The sequence below is a fragment of the Biomphalaria glabrata genome, chromosome 13 (assembly GCF_947242115.1).
Source record: "Biomphalaria glabrata chromosome 13, xgBioGlab47.1, whole genome shotgun sequence".
NCBI classification, from domain to species: Eukaryota; Metazoa; Mollusca; class Gastropoda; family Planorbidae; genus Biomphalaria; species Biomphalaria glabrata.
This window is the reverse complement of record NC_074723.1, coordinates 10708849-10727548: the sequence shown is the minus strand read 5'-3', so window position 1 is coordinate 10727548 and position 18700 is coordinate 10708849. Positions and strand designations below refer to the sequence as shown.

The window sequence follows — 18700 nt, the reverse complement described above, 5'->3', positions numbered from 1 at the left end:
TATTCCCGCATGTACACCTATGTAACAAAGAATACACATGAATTGTTTGTCTTGTTGAAGCCAGTGTCTTCTGTGTAATGGCATGTAATGTGTAATGGCATTCACAACTATAAATAAGATATTTACGGTACATCAAGGTAAAGTGAAAGGACATGTACAGGTAAATAGAATGTCATAACGGGAAATCCCTTAGAGTTGAGACACGACATAGGTTGTTTTTTTTAAATCTTTCATATAGTTTCCCTAAATAGCCAAGATTGGACAGATTTTCATTCATGGCGGAAAAACTAAAAATAGTTCGCATTTTGGTGTATCCAGATTCCAGAGTACTAAATAAAGGAAAGAAAGGAATCTTGTAGGCTCTACCTAAGTCACCTACGGATCCAGGGAGGGGGAGGGAGGGGCGATCGTCTACCCCCCCCCCACACACACACACTCGGCTGACGAATTTTAGTAAAGAAATCACACAATTTGTATACGAATTTATTAGTTATGTTGATAATATATACTAATTATTTATATTTCAACCTATTTTTAGATCATTTCGCCCCCCCTCTTCTAGTAGGCCCCTATGTTGGCCGATTTGGTGGGATGGCATCAATCCCGCCCCCCCCCCCAACCATAAACTTTCGAGTGGAGGGGCGTCCAATTTATTTGTAGAAATCACGACAGCTTGTTAACGGAATCAATTGAATATTTATATAATTAAAACTTGTTATTGATATTTTAACCGATCTCTTTATTATGTCGTTCCCCTGTTAGCCGATGGGGGGGGGGGGGCGAATACATCTACTGCCCTTCCAACCTACACCCTTTGAGGGTGGGGGGGGGACGGTCCAACTTTTAATTAGAAATCATATAGTTTGTGAACAAAATTAGTTGAATTACTTTATAATTTTTTTTCTCGCTACACTTCTAGTATCTTAGCCGATTCGGTGAGGTGGGGGGGGGGGGTCGATTGCTTCTACTGCCCTCTCCACTCTAGCCCTCTGAGGGGGGGGGGTCCTATTTTTATGGGAGAAATCATAGTTTGTAAACAAAATTAGTAGAATATCTATATAATATAAACTACATATGGATGTTTTAAGACATTAGTATATTATGTCGCACACACACTCTGATCTCAAATTTTATCATTAGTAGGCCTAAATATAAAATGAAAAAGGGTTGTACCAGGTTGGAGGGGCGATTGCCTTCCGCACACGGGACAAACCAATACCTTTTTCTTTTTGTATTTTAGTTAAGAAATTACAAAATTAAAAAAAAAATGTCACTAAAATAGTTTATATATGCTATAAATTAAATTCTTATATCGAGTCACCCCACCCCCTATTCTATAATGCCAAAATGCAATCATTTGCAGAAACCATAAAAAAGGAACGAGGATTAACGTTTTCACTCTACCGCCCCCTCCCCTATCCAGACGAAAAGATACAGTTGTAAAACAGAAAAGTCAAATACGACGACAGAGATTATGTAATTGCACACGAATTTATCTTAGTTAGTTATTTTAAGAAAGACTTTGTTTTAGAAAACGTAGAATTCATACGAAATTTTTCATTATAAGAGTAGGTAACAATTGAGATGAGTTCTGAACCCAAATATCCCAATCGATGATAGTTTCTTTGTTGTTTTTTTTTTACATTTAATTATTAAAAAAATATCTTTACAGTATTTTTCAATGTGTTCTATTTCTCTGAAATACTCATTTACGTCTGAGCTCTCTGAGAGCAGGGCGAGAAGAGCCGCATCATCAGCGAATTTTGTGAAGGAGCAGAAAGGACTATCGGATTGAAAATCACTGGTGTACAAAATGAACCACAATGGCGATGTCCCAGCCCCCTGTGTTAACCATGAGTGCATTTAGAATTACGTTGTTTACCCTAACCCTCTGAGGTCTCAAGGTCAGAAATTCATTAGCCCATAGTATTATATATAGACTAATCTTCAACGCCTTCATCTTTTCAATAAGTAAATGAAGTTGTATGGTATTAAAAGCTGATGAGAAATCAATAAAGAACAATCTTGCATAAGTCTTCGGTAAGTCCAGATGTTTGTAGACACAATTTAAAATATTTAGGATGGCATCGTCTACACCTTTACCCTTTTGGTAAGCAAATTGTAAAGGGTCCAACTTACTACAAAGATCATTCAGAAGAAACATTTGAACCAGTTTTTCTAAACATTTAGACACAATGGAAGTGAAACAGATCTAAAGTCATTCATTTCCTTTGGTTTGGAAACCTTTTTGGCACAGGTACAATTATGGACGACTTCCACACAGGTGGTATCTCGTTGTTTAGTAATAAAGTGGAAAAAATCTCTAGGAGAGGTTCAGCTAGTTCAGCACATTCTTTTAAGATTGGCCCTTTTATTTCACCAGGCCCACCAGCTTTCATTGGGTTGACGTTTTTGAAAATGTTGCAGACTTGCTCTTTAGTAATCGCTAATTCTAAACAGTTGTTAACGTTGACATCTTCAAGGGCTTTGAGTCTTAGATAATTAAAATCGTTAGTGTCGAAACGACAATAGAAATCATTTAACTCATTCGATAATGTGTTGTCGTCTCTTGTAGCAAGATATACTAATAGAATAATTAAACCTGAATGCAGATATTTCTTTGCTAACGGTCTTCTTTCTTGTCATAACGGTCAAATGTTCCCCTCGTGTTGTTATCATCGTTCTGTTGACGTGTTTTGCTTAACCAAATCATGCCCACCACAAGGCGCACTTGATTAGCTTGAAAAAGGTTATAAATATTCATTATCTATAACATCTATCTACGAATGTAGGCCCTAACTTCCAATGATCCTCATATACATATGAGAATGTGGGAGATGAGAATGTGGGAGAAGAGATGAGAATGTGGGAGATGAGAATGTGGCTTGCGCGATGAAAATTTATTAAAGTGAGGGAGATTTGCGCTGCATCAGCCTCACTCTCTCGCCCCTTGCCATCTGGATCCAGTGGCAGAACAGAGTCCAGACAACTGGAGCTGGTTTGGGGTGCTAGGTGACGCCTGATGGCCCTTGAGCGTCATGCAGCCCGCAACTAGACTTCACATGCTGGTGGTGGACAGACACCATTCTTTCACCAGATACTAGCTCTGGCTAACCCTCATACATCATTATTGGCCGTTACCGCCTTGTTTCTGTGTTGAATTTTGCGCTGTATCCACTTTGATATTGTACCCCCTTTATAATGCATTCCTGCAGCTCTGAATACAGGCAGTGGCATCACTAGGGTGGGTGTCACCCGGTGCGGTAAGTTCAGTGTGTAACCACCTTCCCCCACCCCCTTGCCTTCAGCTTCCCCTCAAGTCTTTCAATAAAAACTTATCGTTGTTTAGTTCTTTGGTTTCTTCGTTGATAGTTGTTACTGAACATTAAAATGAGCGTCGAATTTATTTTCAAAATTTCATTGTTTCTGACACTTTATCATTAGTTATTACATAGAGTGAAATGTGAGATTTAAAAACTAGAAACAGATTTTAACATTAACTAAGCATGCATTCCTTAGTAGACTTTAAAAATCTCATAACATAAACAATTTAACATTATAGTGCAAGTTTTGTACCGACGACGAATATATTAATGGGTATTATTATTATTATTATTATTATTATTATTAAGCTTAACATTTAAAAGTGTAAAAGAACTTTTCAGGATTTCAAACTTGAAAACTTATAAATAACTTTAAAGTCAATATAATGTGGGGTTTTCTTTTCCATGGAGAGAAATGTCTCATTTTAAACTCGTGTCTCAATAGTTCTAATTAACTTCAGTTTTGAAAATTCTTCTTCTTTCACATGAAGCCACGTACGAGACATGCATTTGGAAAGAAACTGTTAAAGGCTTAATTAATAGCTGGTAGAGGTTCCTTAATTCCCATCGCTATGGCATTTGAATTAGTCAGTTTTAGCTTCTTTAAGATAAACTCTTGTTGCCTTCAGATGTATTATAGTTTTTGGTAATTCTGTTATAAAATCGTGTCGTCTGGCTCAGTATAAAAGGGAATCAATGCACTCCAGCATTAACCTCTTGTTCCCTACTTGAATGGTGAGTCCGGCATCTTGAGATTACACTCCTGACATTTTCATATTGTTTAAACTTATTTTTATTTTGCAATAAAATCTTGGTTTGATTTGACTAGAGTTATCTTAATATCACTTATAGATAATGTGTCGTAGAGAACATGATATAGTTCTATAGCTTAACCACCGATGTCAATATGTAATCCTTTAATTTGAAGTTACTCTTCCGTAGACCTACTGTGGACTTTTTTCTAAGAAGGCTACATTTGCCCAAAAGTAAAACAGTGATATAATACATGTATTCACTGAAAGCTGGCAATGGTCTTTGAGCTGTCTGTATTTTCTGAGAGGTGCCAAAGAGCTTCAATCGCTGTCACATACTCATCAAATAGTTCTTTCACGAGTCTAGCATCGAATGGTGAAAAGAAAGAGAAACAAATTTTAGAGTACCAAAAAGTTATGCTGGAAGCATTTTCTGATAAAGAATTTAACCATATGGCTCTCATGTAAACGCGGTACACATACATTATAATTGATTTTCTGTTGTTTATTGCCTGCTCTTCTCATGAATTTCATACATTTTAGCTGCATCATCATTTCCCCTATGAGCTCAACACATCAATAAGTCAAGCATATTCCTTGCCAGGCATTTTAAGAGTTCAGAACTGTTACCTTCAGTTTTGTTGGACCTCTTTGAAGAGAAAAATCGTAAAAGTCTTCTGTCCACTGAACTTTACCACTGCTGCTTTCGGTAGGCATATATGCTGTCATACAAGATACCAAGTTTTTATTTTTTACGTTAAACGTTAATCGTAGCAATGACCTCATTATATATATATATATATATATATATATATATATATATATATATATATATATATATATATATATATATATATATATATATATTAAAATTATGCCTAATGAAGAAAAATTCAGTAGCAAGTATATATATACTTTTGAATCTTTTTACTAATTTGTATAAGTTGTCTTTTTTTTTTTTTTTTTCAAAAATGGGTGTCACCCAGTACGGCCCGCATCCCCCGCACCCCGAATGACGCCACTGAATACAAGTAAACGTTTGTCACCCCCGTTGCCGATTCTTTGTGTTTTATTTGACCTCTTAATTAGCTTATTGGAAATTATTTTGTAGGAGGGTGTCACAAGTAACGTCTGTCTGTGGGAAGCGTGGTCGAGAGGCTAAGTGCGCTTGAACTTGGCTTGGCTTGGCTACCTATGAAGGCAGCACGCAAAAAACTTCTCCTAGATACCCCCTCCCCCCCACCGGTCCACAACTGAGATTGGACCAAAGCGCTCTGAGCATGCTATAAGCATAAAAGTAGGCTATATAAGCGCTATATAAAAGCCATACTTTTTTATTTCTTATGCATTTTATTATTATTTATTTGATTTTTTTCTGTTTGGAGAGCATAAAAATGAGCTGTGCACTAGACCTCAGACCTCATATACCATACGTACGCCACTAAAATAACGTATAATATAACTGTTGAACTGTTGACTAATCTTGACGTTTTATGAAATTCAATAATAATAATAATAACATAACAATTAAAATTCCGAACCGAATTTGTAGCCTGCAAATTTCAAATACCTTGAACTTCACCTTTGACCTTCGTAGAATACATACTAGCAAACAAGGTCGGTTTGTTGTTTATTATGATTATGATTATCTTTTGACTTTACTGCTTAAAAAATATTTTGAAATTGATCATTGGTGTAGACCAGATCTAGATCTATATATCTAGATCTAGCTTTAATATTCCTAAAAACTGTTGAGTCTTAGATCTAGATTCTAGACAGTCACAATCTTAGAATCTAGTAACTAGTTAAACTAGATTAACGATTAACTAGATAAAGTTAAAGTAAAAGTAGAATCTAGATTCTAGACTAGATCTAGATCTAGAATCTAGATCTAGACTAGACTCTATATAGTACTGTACTATTTACAATATTTACATTATTATTTATAGTGATTATAGTGACTATACTAGACTAATAGAGACTACTAAAGTTACAGTAGACAGTAGAGATTGAATAGTAGGCATAAAACTTAAATTTTAATCGTCTAATGATGAGAATGTTTGTGACATGTCCTAAAAAATAATTAACAGTGAACATTGGATTGATTATCAGACCATTCAGTGATTCAGACCATTGGAAATACATAGCCCTAGACCCCACTAGTGGCACTAGTTGGATAGAGATGGTCACCACGAAAGCTATGGACAGTGAAAAAAAACAGGGATCTCAGCTCTGGAAGAAAAGCATGCCTTACAAAAAATGGCTGGCTCCTGTACCACCAAAGCAAAAGCCCCCTTAACCTGCAATATATGTGGACAGGGGTGTCTCTCCAAAATAGGGCTCCACAGTCACATGAAAAAGTGTTCGAGATGAACAAATACTTACCATAGTCGTTCTATGACTGAAGGAGCCCAATTAATTAGATATAATAATTGACTAATTTTATATTATTATTATGTACTATAGATATCTAGATCTAATATTTATATTATAATTAATTTTAATTAAATTATTATTAAATATTATTATTATACTATTAAGTTTTATAAAAAATCTAAATAGGCGGAGGTGGAAGTATTATACCTGGCACTAGCCTATAAAAGTAATATCCAAAAAATACATTTGGGAACCGAACTCAGTATTACAATTTCATGGATATAGGTCATAAAACCACGAGACAAGATCGAAAGGTCTGCGTGCGCATAGTTGTATTCTCCCAAAGGCTTGATCTACTCATCGCAAAGATAGTTTTTAACTTCAACACATGAACATACAAAATGTAGTCCATTCATTAAATTATTTTATCAAATTAACCTTCAAATTTGTGTTTCAAAAGTATTTTTCATAAATTTGTTCCTTAATGCTGTGACTTTATACATCTTGACATACATTCTTGCATTAGATACTACAGAAAGGTCATACATGTGCAGGAAATGCACAAATTGTAAGACAAATTTCCTTACGGATAATAAAGATTATTATTATTATTATTATTATTATTATTATTATTATAAAGAATATCTGGCCAAGGCTAAATGTGGACAAGGCTCTATATGGGGGATATTAAATATACTAACATAAAATAATAAATAAGCTTATTGAGCCTTGAATTCACTCTTAATCTGATAGATCAAGATGGTCTCAGGTAGGAATATGAAATAAAACCTTTATCAAAAAACATTTCGGTGTATTAGGGTTGAATTCATACTATCATCCTCTTCATCATCTTTCCTTTGCGTTCCTCATAGTACATAGGGCCTCATTAACAACACCCCATTCTCAACGGTGTCTTGCTAGTTTTTTTAATGTCTTCCCAGCTCTTTCCTGTCATCTCGGCTTCATCTATAATTATAATGTGTTGCCACGTTCTCTTTGGTCTTCCTCTACATCTTGTTCCCTGGGGGTTCCACTCTAAGGCCTGTCTAGCTCTGTTGCTGATATCTTTTCTAAGTGTGTGAGTATAGTAGAATTCATGTTAAACATACAATAATGTAGTTTAGTGAAATAATTATTATTAATTATAGTCAGAATATCTCACGTCAAAACATACTGTGTGCCAAAACATCTTGCGCAAAAATAGCTGTGCCAAAACGTCACTTTGTAAATGTAATATAAAGCATAACTATAACTATATTTACAATTACAACTATACTTTCTATAGTCCTTAAAGCCTTTTTCTAGGTATCTGTTGATTCTTTTGTTTTTTAAAAATAGTTGTCTTTGCCATAGAATAGCCTTCTAGTTCATCTGGACAATTAGTTTTAAAAAAATTATATATGCATTATAGTCACTGTGTGTTATTGAAAATACTGTCAATAAATTCTACATCATAAATAATTACTCATCATTGTCATAGTTATAGTGTTTCTGATTTTAAGATTAAATTTAGAGAATGTTTTCTGTACAAAATTGGCCAAATAAATAGTCTAGTAATTGATTTAAACAAAAATGCAACCTTTTATTGTGGTCATTTAAACTCTTTCTTTTAAGATGGCTGGCTTGGGCAAAGGAAGAGCCTGGCTAGCAGGTGCTGCTAATTTATTAAATGGTCACTTGCGGCACAAGTTTATTGCAAAAGCTTGCCTGGCAACTTCTGCTTCTGATGTGAAACCTTTCTACTTCCAAGATATTTTGGAACTCCAAAGCAAGCATGATGCACCTTATAGAAAATTAACAAGTAAGTTGTTTAAAACTCAGCTCTATTTTATTGGTTTTCAGTAAATGTTTCATTGGCCTAGCTTAATGAAGCTTTTTTTGACTTTCACCTTAAATAACTTTTGCATCCTTTAAAAAAAACATTGTGCTTACATCAAATTGAGTATAATGTTAATACTTCTTGCTACAGGTGACTATGTATCAACATTTGATGTGAAGGGCAAGAAAGTTTTGTCAGTGCAGCCTGAAGCTTTGACATTATTAGCCGAAAATGCCATGATAGATATTGCTCACTTATTGAGACCTGCCCACTTACAAGTAAGCATTCATATTTTCTTTGTCTGTCTATAGACTAATTAATATAGTTACTTTCTCAGGTTTTTACCTGCTTTAGTCATTAATGAGTAGATCCATTTGTTTTTTATTTCCTTTCTAGATCTTTTTCTTAATTATAATGGCTGCATACTTGTTTAAATGCCTGCACATTTTTTTTTAGCAATTGGCAAAGATTTTGAAAGATCCAGAAGCATCTTCCAATGATCGTTTTGTTGCCCTGGAATTGCTCAAAAATGCAAATGTTGCAGCTGGTATGGTTCTTCCTGGATGTCAAGATACTGGCACAGCCATCTGTATGGGTAAGTTTGTAGAATGTTTTATATAGGGTGTTGTAACTGTTGACACCTTTTGTTTTGGAGAGTAGTGTTGTCTCTCAAATTACATGACATATGAGTTCCTAGATGCCTCCTTGCAATTGAAGAAACTCATGAGTTCAATATCTTCAAACTCCATTCAATACAAGTAATCCAGCGAGGAACAAATTCATATAAAACATAAATCACTTGTACACCTGTACTTGTACTTGACTGAGTATAATATTATTGTTAAATAAAAGAAGCACATTGAAAATACTGATGATCAGTAACTAGAGATCATAGAATAGTGACCACTGAACAATGACCTCAATAGATGATTTTCTTCCTTATTGTTGTTGGCCTCCTTCCGTTTTATAGGTAATGATGGACTTAAAACCATTACCACTTCCAGCATACGAAACCTCTTCATTATATAATCTTCTTAAAAAGAATTTTCTGTATTTCCATTTGATTGGATCAATAAAATTATCTTATCTTATCTTATTACACAATTATTGACACTTTATGTGAACCTTCTTTCTAAGTCTTTATTAATCCAGCCTTCTTGTTTACATAAATATCTTTTCAAGAATTTCAGAAAAATCTGGTCTAACATAAACTCCAAATATTTACCACAATTAAAAAAATTTTTTTTACACATATACAATTTGACTTAATAATCTGGTCATTGTCAAGAGTTCCCAGTCAGCAGCTGCTGTTAGCAGGATATCAAAAGATAGGCCGGTTCATTCTTTTAATGTTATCTAACCAGCTTTTCTTATTCTAAGATGTTTTAGAAATTAGTTTTTTTCTCTGTTTAATAAAATGATTATTATAAAGTTTCAATAATTTTTCATGTGTTCCATCACCAGATATAAAATAAAGAAACATTTTATTTTGCTTATAAATGTTTGAATTAATCTTACAACTGTCTTTATTTAAATCTTTATTAGGTAAAAAAGGCCAGTATGTCTGGACCAATGGTAATGATATGGAAGCTATTGCTAGGGGAATTTATAATACTTATACAAAAAAGAATCTCCGTTACTCTCAGGTGAGGGAAAATATTTTTTCATCAGTATCAAAAAAAAAAGAACAATAGTATTCATAAGGTTTACAATTTTAACTATTATTTGTGAAAGAATAACATAATTTACTATAACTAAATTATGAAAAGAACTTTTTAATTATAGTTCATCACCTTACGACACAGATTTTGTTTTGTATATTTCTTTTTTTTTTCTGTATATTTGTAGGTTGCACCTCTAGACATGTACAATGAAGTCAACACAAGAACCAACCTTCCTGCTCAAATAGAGATCTATTCCACAGACTCAAATCAGTATGATTTTCTTTTTATAGCTAAAGGTATGTTCAACTTTTGAATTAGCTGATAGCAGGGATGCATAAAGTATGGTTCATGGGCCAGATCTAGTCTGCCAAAACATCAGCACAAAGTGTTGAAAATTAGATAACAAAAAGAGGAAAAATCTGTCGAGGGCCTCACTAGTTGGAATATTCTTTCTTTTGGGAGAGGCCTATTTTGCTACTAATCATTATATTAAACAGCACAGGTAGGAAAGTAGATATGGTGCAACATTTCTGCCTGGAGAATAAAAAGTAGTTTTTTCGTTTGCAAGGCACTTATGTCCACATGCACATCAACTTGTCTTTTCCTTGTATGTTGAGGTCATTCAAATGTGACTAGATGTGGCATAAAACAGCCAAATCCCACAACCACCATGATTTGCTCTGAATGCACCTGTTTTTAATTTTCCATCATAAATATTTTGCTCCACCTTTTCCTTTGTTAGGGGATATCAATCTTTGATAGATTTTAGTCTATGGTATTAAATATTCATATTAGTTTTTTAACACAATATTTATGGTTTAGGCAACATTAGTTGACTATTATTTTTAATTTTTGAAATTTGCTAACTTCTAAAGCTGGCTGTGTCCTTGAAATCAATGTGAGTGTGACAAAGGGCATCACATTTCTCCCCGCAGAAGCTTTTCCAAATATCCAAAAATAAATGACCCCCAATGATTAAGAGCACTTATTTGTATGAAGACACTTTTTTCATTTTTAAATGTAGTTGATTTTGGATAAACTACAAACATACCCTTAATTAATGGTAGTAATAAATCCACTTGTTTATTATAAAAATGATTTCAAATCAATTTTATTTTTTTTTAAAATCTTTTCGTTGATGTGGCTCATGACACAAGTGTAGAAAATAAAATTGTCCAGTGACAAAATAATTTTGTGCATCACTATTCTACTGTATCCATGTTCCTACCTACAAAGCTTTAATAAGTAACATAAAAAATAAAAAAAAACCAACAACAAACAATAAATACCATTTTATGAAGATAGAATGCACACAAAACTCCTCATTCTATTTATTTCTAATTTGCTTCACTATTGAAAGGAATCTCTCCAGTGAGCTTTGAACAATGCCTTGATACATGATGCTTCGTTCTTTTTTTTTTTTTCTTTATCAGACAGCTGGTTGCACATCCATTTTCAGTAACAATGTTTTAGAAATAGAAAATATACACATCGCACTAGAGTAAGCCTGGAAATAAACCTGACTACTATTTGTCAATTTAAACTTTCCTCTCTTTCTTCACAAGACTTCTACACTGTTTTGTCGACAGAGTTTGATTTTCTTATACAAGAATTACACAATCTGATAACATGAAGTCACTTCTCATCTTCTCATTGTAACATTTCCAGTTTGCAGCTTTGAATCAAAGGCTAAACAGTAGCCTCAGAACCTCATAGTATTCATCTTCTCTGTATTTTTTTTATATATGTAGACCCCCAAAACCTATCTAACCTTGTATAATTTTGAACTATTTCAGGAGGTGGTTCAGCCAACAAAACTTACCTCTATCAGCAGACTAAAGCTCTTCTAAATCCAGAAAAGCTTCTGGCCTTTGTGAATGAAAAAATCAAGGTAATATTATTTTACTGTATTTCTGATTTCAGTTTTAAACATTAGAGCATTTCAACTTGTGACATAATGGCTGAAAGTATTACATTGAAATGAGAGTTTTTTTAAATTTTGTAACTTAAAAGCAGACAGTGTAAGTATGCCTCTATGTCCGTTTGAGTTTAGTTGAACCTTCAACGTAATTTTAGCATGACAATATCCACCAAATAGTGATCCAAAATCTTAAGGTTTTCACCTTCAAATTTTCCCTCTTTGATAGAACATTTGCTTTTAGAAATGGACTTTGTCCTGTGATCCTGATCAAACCAACCTGTTGATATTGTATTGTATATTGTCTTCAGCATTTTAATTAACAGGTTATGGTTTTATTAATTAGTATCGAATGTTTCATAATGTTGATGTATATTGAAGTTACTAGAAGCTTTCATCACTAGAGTGTATATTTTTTTTTGGTTTCATTTATAAAATAAACTTTATTTAAAATCTTTCTAAGACACTAGGGACTGCTGCTTGTCCCCCTTACCATCTTGCATTAGTTATTGGTGGCACATCTGCAGAATTGACCCTCAAGACAGTGAAACTGGCTTCTACTAAATATTTGGATCATTTAGCAGCATCAGGTAATTTGTTCAACCTGCTCCACTTGCAGTGTTTTTACTTGTGATGCTAGTGTTTTATTTATACTGCTTTTGTTCTTGGCTAGTCAAATTGTTTCACTTCTCTCAATATTGTAGGTCACTGTATATTTCAGTGTTAATATGAAATAAAAAATATTTAAATAACAAAAAAAACAGCAACTTTATATTAGATAATCCATGATCATCAAATACAACTCATTAGTTCTTACATCAAATTCTGCTTTGAAGAGTTAATCTGGATAGAACTTTCCAACTTCATATATATATTTAAGTGCAAGCCTGTTGCTTAGTTTTATCCCCAATGTCACTTTTAATGTCTCTATCAATGTTTTTTTTTTATTTGTCAGTGTAATAATTGACTTGAATGTATGTGTAAAATATATGCCCAAGACTGAGCTTCACTTTAGTCTAGTATATATTATAGAAATTGTGAAAGTCTGTATTGATTTTAAACACTAATTTTATTGTGAATACAAATCATCTTTGAACTTTCAACTATTTAAAAAACTTTCCCTTTAAAGCTTAGTGATATATAGGGTGTATAATGGAAAGCTCACCTGTTTCTGTGTCCAGTGGTTATCAAGGGTGCCATGTGACAACACTCCATCAGCTACTTTTACACACTCACTCTAATGTTACAAAAGTTCTTACTTGGTCCTAAAATACTGAAATTGAAGTTCCAGTTTTTACTAGTGGTACAGTAGTGGTTGGCTTTCCTGCTCGGCCATAAAAACAGAATGGTTCCTGTTAAATATATTACTGAGATGAATTATTTTATTATGAATGAACCTATATTGAGTGATTTAATGCTAAAAAGAATGATGAAATTGATAATGGATTTGACTAAAGTTGACCAATATATGTAGTGCAAGCATTTTTTTTCTTTTGGAATTAATATATGAGGGTGTATTCATTGTGAACTAGTTCATCAGTTCCTTAGATATGTTAGAGATAGTGAACTTGTGATTCATACTTTCAAAGCTGATGTTTTAATATTCACTTTAAATTTTAAAGGGACCTAAGCAATTATCTTCTACAACTCTTATTTTACATTATAAACAATAAAACCAAAAAATGACAGTATATCTTATGCCTCATGTATTCTATTTTGATTGGCTGCATTCTAACCTTTCACTTTTTTCACATCATTGATCTCTTGAACTTTGTGGTAATTGTCTGTCTGGTCGTGCGGTTTGCGCGCTGGACTGTCGTTTGGATTTATCAATGGTCCCGGGTTCAAACCCTGCCCGCTCCCATCCCCCATTGTCCTGGGGGAGGTTTGGACTAGGAAGTAAACTATCTTCAACTCTGAAGGAACATCTGAAACATGTAAAAGCAAACATTTTTTTGTCTGTATTTGTGTGGAGGTGCTGTGACAACCAAGGTGTTCACTCATGAAGAAGTGACATGGACTTGAATTTTCATCTATTTTTTTTTTCTTTTATTTTGACTAAGAGCTTCAGCATTTAATTTACTTATTGATATGATGACTGCCAACAAACAAAATAAAAAATTATTATTTTTTTCTTTCTAGGTAATGAACATGGAAGAGCTTTCCGTGATCTTGATTTAGAAAACAAAATATTTGAACTCACCCAGAAAATTGGTATTGGAGCTCAGTTCGGTGGAAAATATTTTTGTCATGATGTCAGAGTAGTTCGACTTCCCAGGCATGGTGCTTCCTGTCCTGTTGGCCTTGGTGTGTCTTGTTCAGCTGATAGGCAGGTCATTGTACACCCCTTTCTTTGTACTTTTTCTTAATTAAAGTCTGATATGGCTTTACCTAATGTGTACATTTTTAATCCTCAATACATAACTAATTTATTTAGGATAATTAATTCATCTTTAACTTACTGCTAAAGCCAAAAAACGTATACATAGTGATTGTAAAAAGCTCAGGTTATTTTTTTTTTACTGTGTATGTATCTCACAATGTAAAATAAGCTTTTTTTATAATTTCAAACTGTAACTCTATATTTCAGATGGCATTTAATTTTTTAAAGAAGGAATTACATTTTTATTGTATTTATTTATATTTGTTGAGATAAACTAAATATATTGCATTAACGATTACTATTTTTTTTTCTTCCTCAGATCTTGGGTAAGATCACATCAGAAGGAGTATTTTTAGAACAGTTGGAGACTAATCCTGGACAATATCTTCCTGAAGTTGAAAGTAAAGACTTGGGTGGGGAAGTGGTGGAGGTGAGTGTGCTAACCTTATACAGAACACTCAGAAAACATGTCTCTTTCATTGGCTTTATTACTCAAGAATGACAATCCCCAGTTCATAACAACACAGTCCACACAACAAGAAACATAAATACACAACAATGAGTCTCTTGGTATTAAATGTTTACAATGTCATTGTCATGGGTTGCTGTCCAGCTGTGTGGGTTGCTGTCTGGTTGTGTGTGTTGCTGTCTGGTTGTGTGGGTTGCGCTTTTGGACTGTGGTCCTGAGTTTGAACCCAGCCCTGTTGTTCTGCATCATGTTTAGGCTAGAACTTAGTAATCTTAATCTTTCTGAAGGAAACTTTAAATATTGGTAAACAAAACAGGCAATCCTTGTAAATAATATTAGATGATACTGAAACACATTTTAGGTACTAGGAGAAACTTTCCATTTTTTCTCTTTTCCACACTAGAGAAGCAATCTAGTCACATTAGAATCTTATACATTAAGATAAGATACCTATGTTGGCAGAATGAATCATATGTATTGTATTTTGGGTTGTTTGTCATAAATATTATAATATATTATAATATAAATTATTATAATTTTCTTAATTTTTTCACCTACATTTTAGAACTTTCTTTAGAGTTACTAGAAATCTAATTGCTGTTACATATAAAATTTCTTTAAAGATTTTTTAAAATTGTAATTGAAATATATAGTTTCTATATCATTAAATGATATATTATTAGCTACTTTCACTTTCAAGTAGTGATGTATTTTTGTACTGACATTTTCATTTATAAATTAGGTGAACATAAATAAAGGCATGAAGACAGTACTCAATCAACTGAGCCAGTACCCCGTACGGACAAGGCTGAGTCTAACTGGCACTTTGATTGTTGCCAGGGACATTGCCCATGCCAAGTTAAAAGAAAGATTAGACAAAGGGGAAGGACTCCCACAGTATTTCAAAGACCACCCTGTCTATTATGCTGGACCAGCCAAACAACCAGCTGTGAGTTTTCAATTAAAATATTCTAGCTTTTAAACACCAGCTTTTGCTTTGTATCTCAATCTCAATCTATCATCCTATGTTGGGACACACAAAGTATCTTCTAGTGAGTTAAAATTATTTATTTATTAAAACATCAAGAAAAATAAACATTGTATTAATGTTGAAGGATTACTTCTGTCTTATCAGTTAAAGTGGCCTCACCAAGGGTCTCCTACTTTGCACTTTGCTTTCCATTGTAGAGAAAATAGCTCTAATTCTAATTCTGAATAAAAAAAATAGTGTTAATGTGACTACATTTCTTAATGCTTTCTTATCTCATTGATAGTGCTATTGTTGGCCTAAATATACTGTGCAAAAGTAAAAAAAATTAAATTTTTTGTAGTTTGCAATATGATCTTTTTTCTACTAAAATGGGTATACCAGTATATTATTACTTAAAAGATTTGCTAGTTTCTGGTAATATTTATGTCTCTGGATAATAATTAATACTTAACAGAGAATGATTGTGTGTGTGAGATGCATAATTTTGCCTTTGAAATCACCAGACTAAGAAAAGAACGTTCTTAAAAGTTGTTTGGATGGTTGATATTTGATTGAATTTATTTGAAACTTGCACAGTTTAGGCATTACATTTCAAATTTTTTTTTTTCTCCCAGACAATATGTTCTTTGTATGTTAAAAAATTATAGATAGTTGCATTTGTGGACAAATAATGGGAATAAATTTCTTTATATTACTGCCAGGGCTATTCCAGTGGTTCTTTTGGTCCAACAACTGCAGGGCGAATGGATTCATATGTTGCTGAGTTTCAAAAAGCTGGTGGCAGTATGGTGATGTTGGCCAAAGGCAACAGGAGCAAACAGGTGAAACAATGATTTGTCTCTTCTAATGTGATGTATTAGAATTATTTTTTCTATTGCTGTTGGTCAGCAAAGTAGCTGGACCTTTTCTTATATATATGTATATACATATATGTATATACAAATTATTGTAACATTTTATTAATGACAAGTTTGATGTTTGATAGGTGACAGAAGCCTGTAAGAAATATGGAGGTTTCTACCTAGGCTCAATAGGAGGACCAGCAGCCATATTAGCCCAGAACTGTATTAAAAAAGTGGAGCTGCTAGAATACCCTGAACTTGGTATGATTAGAATCTGCAGTGCTTTTGTTATATATAGAACATTTTCTCTCATTACACATCACAATTTTTAGTCTTCAATTCAACATATACACTCCACAATACTGTCATGGTGACCTCAGCTCTATTGGCTTATTAAAATATCTCTAAGAAGATTAGCTGATTATATTTGTAATCCTATGTTAAATCTGACAAATCTTTTATTTTTATTGAAAAGAAATAGCCACTACGTGCAATAATGGCCCTCAGAAACCTGCACTCAGGAAATAATATTAAACACTGCATATTATCTTTGCAAATAATTAAGAGTTTGGAATGAAGGTTTAAGTGCTGTATTTGTTTATTATTTCTAAAAATATGAATTTAAATGTTTTACTCTTTTTCTTTTATGGCATTTAAAATAAAAATTATATTCTTATAATATAAGAAACTTATATTAATACTGGGTATATTGTAAATGGTTGACGATGGTCTGAAAGTCCTTGAAAATTTTGTTATTGAAATAAAATATATCAATTAAATTACAAATATCCAGGCAAATCAAATATCTGACCATCTATTCTGTTCTCAAGCTACATCATTTGTAGGTTTTATTTAAATTCTCTGAGCTAGTCCTTTGTTAGCAAAGACTTATAATAATTAGAGATAGTTTAATGAATATACATTTCATAATTAAATTACATACTTGTATATTTTATTTTAAGGAATGGAAGCCATCTGGAAAGTAGAAGTTGAAAATTTCCCAGCATTCATCATAGTTGATGACAAAGGAAATGACTTCTTTGAAAAGTGGCAAGTGGACTAGTTAGCAAGACTTCAATCATTAAATAACCAATGTATTATTTAGGCTGGTCTGTCAAAGTTGTCAAGTGTGTGTGAGGAAACAAAATATTGTCTATTCTGCTGTGCAGTTTATGTCTTAGAAATGTTATAAATGTTCTGGTAAATGTTTTGTTTTTAAAAATAATTATTCGTAAACTCTTTTTTTTTCTCTTATTGGTTTCATCAAAAAATTATGAAGTTCAAATTACTTTTGAGTTTTTAGTTAAGATCTGATTTTGTTTCTGACCATGCATAAATCTACCAGTTGGCTTTGTGTTATATTTGTATATATTTACTTCTATGCCAGTTGTAGAAAATGTTTGAGCTTCTGTGAACATATCTTGTGAAAGTCTAAATGAATCTGGTTTAGGGCTGTGAAATCAATATGTTTAAACACTTATGTATTGTGAAACTTTTGAATGTCATGAATGGAATATTCATTTATAATTAGAGCGAATCATTCTGCGCAGTGTTTCTATCCTTCATTGTGCTGTCTGTATTATGCTCTAGAAATAAAGTAGTACAATAGAAAAATGTATTTGATCGTTTTTTTTTAAAATTTTTCATTCAATATCCTAACCCTACTATCACTGATAGGAGGTGTGGCGGCTGAGCGGTAAAGCGCTTGGCTTCCAAACCAGGGGTCCCAGGTTCAAATCCTGGTGAAGACTCTGACTTTTAATTTTGGGATCTTTGGGCGCCTCTGAGTCCACCCAGCTCAAATGGGTACCTGACATTACTTGGGTAAAAGTAAAGGCGGTTGGTTGTTGTGCTGGCCAAATGTTGGGTAAAAAGTAAAGGCGGTTGGTCATTGTGCTGGTCTGAAAGGGAGACTTTTCTACTTTACCATGACTATTGCTCTCTACGTTACCATCACTATTGCTCTCTGCTTACCATCTGATCATCCACCCCATTCTCTGTTTATGTGTTAAATTTAAATGGAATATCTGACCATCCAAATAATAACAATTACTTTTTTTGAGTCAGATTAAGGAGTGCAATATTTATCATGGTTATGAAGTCCTAGCTGTGATCTAAATATTTTGCCACATCCCGTGCAGACATAACCATTGCCTGCCAGCG

The 18700-nt window shown here is 33.2% G+C and overlaps 1 protein-coding gene across 4 annotated transcripts; it reads left to right on the top strand.

The window, feature by feature from the left end:
* The first annotated feature begins 19 nt into the window (after nucleotides 1-19).
* Nucleotides 20-18155, top strand: LOC106066837 (fumarate hydratase class I, aerobic-like). Of its 4 annotated transcripts, none has more exons than XM_056009264.1 (14): nucleotides 20-160; nucleotides 8066-8252; nucleotides 8421-8548; nucleotides 8727-8865; nucleotides 9816-9916; nucleotides 10119-10230; nucleotides 11731-11825; nucleotides 12316-12442; nucleotides 13995-14185; nucleotides 14555-14665; nucleotides 15447-15653; nucleotides 16397-16516; nucleotides 16681-16798; nucleotides 17500-18155. In XM_056009264.1, exons 1-14 carry the CDS (start codon nucleotides 95-97, stop codon nucleotides 17598-17600), a joined length of 1803 nt encoding a protein of 600 aa, XP_055865239.1. In that variant the 5' UTR covers nucleotides 20-94; the 3' UTR covers nucleotides 17601-18155. The 4 variants fall into 4 exon arrangements, with proteins under 4 accessions (XP_055865239.1, XP_055865240.1, XP_055865242.1 ...); XM_056009265.1 differs by lacking the exon at nucleotides 20-160 and adding an exon at nucleotides 5583-5692; XM_056009267.1 differs by lacking the exon at nucleotides 20-160 and adding an exon at nucleotides 5804-5825.
* The last annotated feature ends 545 nt before the right edge of the window (nucleotides 18156-18700 follow it).